This window comes from Ranitomeya variabilis, chromosome 6, assembly GCF_051348905.1.
Source record: "Ranitomeya variabilis isolate aRanVar5 chromosome 6, aRanVar5.hap1, whole genome shotgun sequence".
Lineage (NCBI taxonomy): Eukaryota > Metazoa > Chordata > Amphibia > Anura > Dendrobatidae > Ranitomeya > Ranitomeya variabilis.
The window spans coordinates 563,760,313-563,766,729 of record NC_135237.1 but is presented as its reverse complement, the minus strand read 5'-3'; the positions used below and the strand labels follow the sequence as shown (position 1 = coordinate 563,766,729).

At 38.0% G+C, this 6,417-nt stretch overlaps 1 protein-coding gene across 1 annotated transcript; it reads left to right on the top strand.

The window, feature by feature from the left end:
- Positions 1-1,731: 1,731 nt before the first annotated feature.
- Positions 1,732-5,919, top strand: ARC (activity regulated cytoskeleton associated protein). Its single transcript, XM_077271341.1, has 2 exons — positions 1,732-4,964; positions 5,235-5,919. Exon 1 carries the CDS (start codon positions 2,270-2,272, stop codon positions 3,473-3,475), a length of 1,206 nt encoding a protein of 401 aa, XP_077127456.1. The 5' UTR covers positions 1,732-2,269; the 3' UTR covers positions 3,476-4,964; positions 5,235-5,919.
- The last annotated feature ends 498 nt before the right edge of the window (positions 5,920-6,417 follow it).

Genomic DNA, 6,417 nt, shown 5'->3' with positions numbered 1-6,417 from the left:
CTGGACAACTTTTTTGTGAATCATTATTAGCTGCCTGTTGCTTATTAGAAAACATGTGAAGAACTTGTTTGAACCCCCATTGCCAGCCGTGATGGCATATTTTCAAGAGTCATTGGGTTCATCCAATAAATCTACAATATTTTTTTGGTGGGACTAATACATTTTAAATGGATCTGATCTGAAGAACTCATGGAGCCGACAGTTAATAAAATTCAGTCTGAGGTTGGATTTCACCTTGACCAAATGTAACGGCTAGAATATTCATTGATGATATTGAGGATTATGGTGGTCAACAGACTATGGCCAGATCTACCTGCAACCACCATGTTGTGCTATTCGGTCAACCCAATGGTGAGTTTGAGGTTCAAAAATTCATAATTTCTCAACTCTGAATTGAAAAATTGATCGTTTTTATGTTCCCTGTTTTGAAGTCCCATCTTGACCCACAAATTCCATAATGCAAAAAGAAATGATTCAACTGGTGTAAAAAAAAAAGAAACTCTACTAAAATTCATCTCATGTATTGACAGGTCAGAGGATAAATTGAAGTAAGTACTCAACCATTTCCCAAAACTGAAGAGCACTGACACCGTTTTATGACTTTTATGACCAGATTTCTATTACTCGGAATTTCCAATGCATCATTCATTTGGCTAAATACGCATCTCCATAGTCCTATATCTCATATGATGAGTGATCGATTTGGTCAAGTAGAGTCATAAGATTTCATCTGGTTTCAAAAAGTCCCATCCGTTTGATTAAGATATTATTTTGGTCTAGGGTCATTCATCCCAAATGATAATTTAACAGTATATACATATATAGTTATGGAGAAGCTTCTTTCAAATGACCACTCAAAATATGCATTCAATGCTCTTCTCAGGGAGATGTCTACTTAGAAAATGAATCTCATGGATGGTGGGGTCTTCTCCAAGAGGTGGCCATTTGAAGAAGTTTCACTGCATTTCTGATACTCAATCCTGAACCCTAGCACACAAACGTTTAATTGTAAAAAAAATAATCTCAGAGTTTCCTCTATTGCCTCATTAGCTCTAGACTTATTCCATCGAGGAATAAACTCCTCCATCGAGCAAGTCGTCAGATTCCCAGCTGTCACTGATTTTGTATTTGGACTGTAGATCTCTTCCCCCATTGTGTGTTTGTTGTAAGTCCCCCAACATATGACATATTATACAACGGCCTTGACTGTTTGTCAACCCACTTCAATAAAAATTCAAAATTTCCTCCGACCTAAATAATGTGAGTCAACGAATCTGTGCCACCACCCCACTCCACAAACAAGATTGTGTCTATGAGAGTGCATATGTGTGTATACTACACGTAGGTGTGTGTAAAGTGGGAGGACATGGTCGTCACCCATCTGGTAAAATAATGAGATGAGACCTTTTTTGTCAATTTCAGACAGGGAAGACGTGTAATACTCCGTGGGAGATGTGTCTCCTGGTTATTATAGCTCAATTACGTGTTTTCACAGAAAGAGAGAGAAAGGGAATTACACATTCTTCCAAAGCTGGAGTGTTCACAGTCTTCAACGTGTTAGCTGAATCATAAGGAGGGGGGGCATTGAATTGGCATCCCAATGTTCCGGTTGTCAGGGAGACAGAAGCTCCAACCAATGAGCGTCGTAAACGTAGACTGGGGTTTGCTGATAACTCACATGTCGAGCTCGGCAAGATACAGTATAAATACTGAGCCTGGAAAACTATCCTCACAAACTCAGATGGGAGCAGATAGGAAGTAGTTTTCTCTCTTCTCTTGCATTCGCACCGACTTTCAAGGATCGTTACCGGCTCAATAGTTAGCTTTCTCCGAAGCTTCACTTTTAACTCAAAGACTTTCTTTTCTCCGCTTGTGAGAAGAATCTTCTCTGCATTGAAGCCTTGGACAAGTCTTCTTCTAATCATCGCGATTCCTCTCATGCTACAAAACTTCTGAAAGGACTGGACACTTTTCTTGGGTGATATCCATCTACCATCTTTCCTATCTTTGCTTAACTTTAAAACAAAAAATTGCATTGCTTTACTGAAAATTATACCTTGTTACTTTCTTCTCTGAAGGAATTGTACAATTTTTGGGGGGTTTTATGAAAGTGCTCTTAACCCAAAAAGCATAGAGAGAAGGGTTTACATGTCAAGTAATTTCTTGCTGAGAATCTCATTAGTGATAACTTTTGTTCACTCGGCAAAACAATTAAAAATTTAAATATTTTTGAAAATTTGATACATTGTAACAATTTGAAATTGTGACCATGGCAGCAAGCATGGCTCTTAGTAGCATCGTAGCACCCGCTCTCTCTGTGCCTGAACAAACTGTGGCTCTACAGATAGGTACTTGTAGTCCAGCGGAAATGTTGGACAGGGTCAGAAAGACGCAGGTGTATATTCTTTCTGGAGTTTCCAGACAGGTTGAGAATGAGCTGAAAGGGTTTAAGAGGTCAGTCCAGAGATTAAATGCTAACATGAATGACCAGTCCCCAGTTGTTGGGATTCAGAGGTGGAAACGATCTATCAAGGCTTGTTTGATGAGGTGTCAAGATACTTTAGTGAACTTGGAAAGGTGGGTGAAGAGGGAGATGAACTCTTGGAGAGGGGTGTTCTCTCGTTTTGAAAAAATGGTTAGTAAGGCTGATCAGAACTTGTGTAGGACATGTAAGATGGAGGAGAAGCATAGGAGGTCTTTCTATGGAGAGAAAAGCGATAAAGAAAAAGAGGCAGAGGCCAATCAAGAGATTGTTGATCCTTATGCTCCCAGCCCACCATCATCTCCACCCCCACCACCACCTCCACTGCCAGCTCAATCTTGCCACCCACACCATTGGGTTGTCATTTCTGTTGATATTTTGGCTCCTCCTGAGTTTGATGCCAAAATGTCAGAAGATCCACGTGAGTTTTTAGTGAACTTAGAAAAGTTTTTTAAGCGTAGTGGGTGGAATGAGAAAGTTTGGCTTTCTCAAGTAGACAACCACTTGACCGGGGCAGCAAAGAAGTGGTGGGAATATAGGCAGGAGACAGTAGAAAGTTGGCATGACTTCAAAGTAGCTTTCTTGCAGTACTGTGAAAGGATAGTCGTTAGGGAAGCAATCAAGAGGGACTTAGATCTTCCTCAGAGACGTTGGGAACCACTTGAGCAATTTGTGTGGAAGAAAAGAGCTTTGTATCATAGACTTTATGCTGATGCCAATGAGGAGGAGATGATCCGTTACATTATTAGCACTCTGCACCCAGAGATCAAGAGGTTCCTCAAATCCCCTCTCCCTAAGACGATGGAACAGCTGGTGCAGATGGGGAAGGAAATCCAATTTGATTTTGAACAGTCAGAGAAACTAACCCTTAAGGCGGCTTACTCAGATGAGCAAATCAGCACAAAGCTAAATGTCATCGTCACCAAGGACCCTTACGATAGTAATAGCAATAGCATAATCACCGAGAAAGCGGGTTACATCGAAGCATGTTAAGCAGGAGGCTTTCCAAACTTTGGGGTGAAATTAATGCTCTTGAATGAAAAATACTTGTAGACTTTGGAAGAAAAAGTCAATTTAGGCTCAGAAGTTGAAGGAAAGTTGTGAGTTTTGAGCAAGAAAGTTGGTACATGGTCAATTCGACAATGAGACTTTCTCATCATAGACATAGGAGATGTGTGTCAAAATGATATATTACATTCAGAAAAAATATGCTCTGTACAAGTTTTATAACATGAGAAATAAGGTTAGAGGGTAATGAATTAAATTCTATTTTAGCAACTGATGCATAGTTACAGTATAACAATTCTAGGTTTTCTCATGTGCACAGGACATATTGCCCTGCATGTAGCCAGAAAGTAAGCAGCAATTGCTTTCTATCATCACGTAGAGCAATGGAAACTATGGAAAAGTTAGTGAATTGTCACCAGAATCTGGTGTCACAACTTTTTGATGCAAATAATAATTAAAAAAAAAAAAATCAAAAATATAATATATGATGATTTTTGCACAAGTGTTCTGCCTTCTCCCTTTAAATTTCAGGGAATGGCATAGGTAAGAAAGTTCACAATTTGTTCAGTTTTAAGAGCATTTTTTTTTATATCGAATGTATAAATAAGAAAGAATAAATCCTATTTTTTTTTTTATTTATTACTATGCTGTATGTACCAAAATGTCAATGGTGATCTATATTGTACATAAGATAAATGCGACCTATTGTAAAGAGCGTCAAAAGATGTCCTAGAAAATATCATTGAATGGGACGTTTTACCATATTTTATTAGCAAGCAATAATATGCTTCAAAAATTCTAAAACATTTCATGAAAGGCAATGTAAAATTTATTTTTATAACAATTTAGAGAATTTGTAATTTTTGGGGTGGTTTAGGGGGTTCATATTGTATAATGATACTTTTGGTGTTTTTGTACATGTAAAATATCCATGAAAACATATAGTAGCAAATTGTATCAGACAACAATAACGTATTGCATCAAACTCGAACCAAATTTTTGGAAATAATCTTTGGACATTACTAGACATTTCTACTTGATGGACATTTTCATCTATGTACATGTTCATGACTTGGGAGTGGAAGGTTTCAATGGACAAAAAACTAATGGACCAAGCAGAGAACCATTTCTACACCTACAAAGTAGATACGAATGCCCACAAATCAACGTTCTTAGCTATGCCAACAAGTGTGGTGAGGAACACAGAACTCTAAGTCAACTTCTCTCAGGAATATCTGCAAAATTCAGGACTTCTTGAAACATTCTTCAAACTTTTGGAACACTGGTGTTGGACTAGATCTTAGCAGAATCCAGAAGTCTAGTAGTCACCGATCAAAGGATATTCATCTGGCCTATGTACAATGACTTGGGAAAGAAAGAAAGACATCCCAGAAGGGCCTTGTTCTTGCTAACGTCCATGAGGTTGGTCGTGAAGAACATCCATCCGATGAGCTGGAGACCCTCTGACCACAATGTAAGTATACAATTTGAACTCTTCAATGTTAATGTCTACAAAATATAATAGATTGGAAAATCTTAGCCACAAAATATTAATTTTAAGCACAACTTTCAGATCACTACCTTAAGTGGTGGCTTAACTTCAAATGTCTTACGGTCCATGGACCTAAACTATTCATCCCGTATTAGACCTAGTAGACCATTAGATTTATAGTCTAATGTAAAAAGTAAAAAGAAAATTTCACAAAAAGACCTAAACTCAACTCTCTTTATCCTTTATTTTCAGGTGCCAGCAGTAATCAAGCTGTTGACCTTCGGGAAAATGGCAAATATGGCAAGACTACACTCTTCATCTTTCTCCTGTCCTTCGGTGGTGGAAACTGATGCCTACCACCTGGCTCATGCGTGGTCAACTCTGGAACATATGACCTTCCAACAGTTCTCCTGAAACCCACTATGGACGTCAAAAAAATCTCAAACTTCAAACAAAGAAAGAATCAACAAAAATAGCCAAATACTACGAGCAACGATTTCCGACAAATGGCAACTTTGTACTTCTGAAGTTCCTGCCAGCACAGATCTTCATTACCGTCTCCAGACATCGAAACATCAAGGCCAATAGGGCACCACAAAAGCCTGACCACTTTGTAGGACGTGTTTCTGATCTATTTCATCTCACCCATAATATGACAGATGATCGATACCTCTTTGACATTGAATCAAATTGCACAAGTTTCGAGTAGCCTGGACATGACAGATAAAAGTGACCTTAATTTGGAAGCCTTATCAAAGTTACAACACAAAAATACATAACAAATGAAGACAGTTTCAGGTTCTGTACCAATGGTCTATAATACGTGTATGGAAGCACATTGCATTTATCCAAAGAGGTCTTGTAAAATTCATTTTGTAAAACCAATTGTGTCAATGTACAGAGGACTATATTGAATAATAAAATGTGAACATATTAACTATTTTTGTGTTTTTATTCCAGAATATGTATTAGGTCTAATTAATAACTAGCTGCTTTTCTGTCTCTCCTCCATGCTTTACACTGCAGCTCTATTCCATTAGGACATAGCTTATTTTGGCTACTGAATAGTCTCATCAAAACCACTGCAATCCCCAATGCTTTACAGTGCAGCTTTATTCTATTAAGTCACCACTATTTTTAGGTACACCAGTTACCATATAATATATCTATATTGGTCTTTCCTCATGCTTTACAGCACAATTCTTTTCCAATCAGGCATTGTTATTTTTGGGTATTCCAGGAGCGTGTAGTGAAGTCTGAAGTAGTCCAAAATTTACCCTATTCCTCATGCTTTACACTGCAATTCATTTCACTAAGACAAAGTGATAATTAAATAATTTACTATAGCAACTTTTTTGTGGATTCTGAGCAAATCCTATTTTGTTTGATGCTTTCCTTTCCCCCATAATTTGCCCTGAAGCTCAGCTTGCTTTTT

What these genes read in the sequence shown, in the direction of transcription:
- ARC (XM_077271341.1), top strand. Translation starts at nt 2,270, where the DNA reads ATGGCAGCAAGCATGGCTCTTAGTAGCATCGTAGCACCCGCTCTCTCT.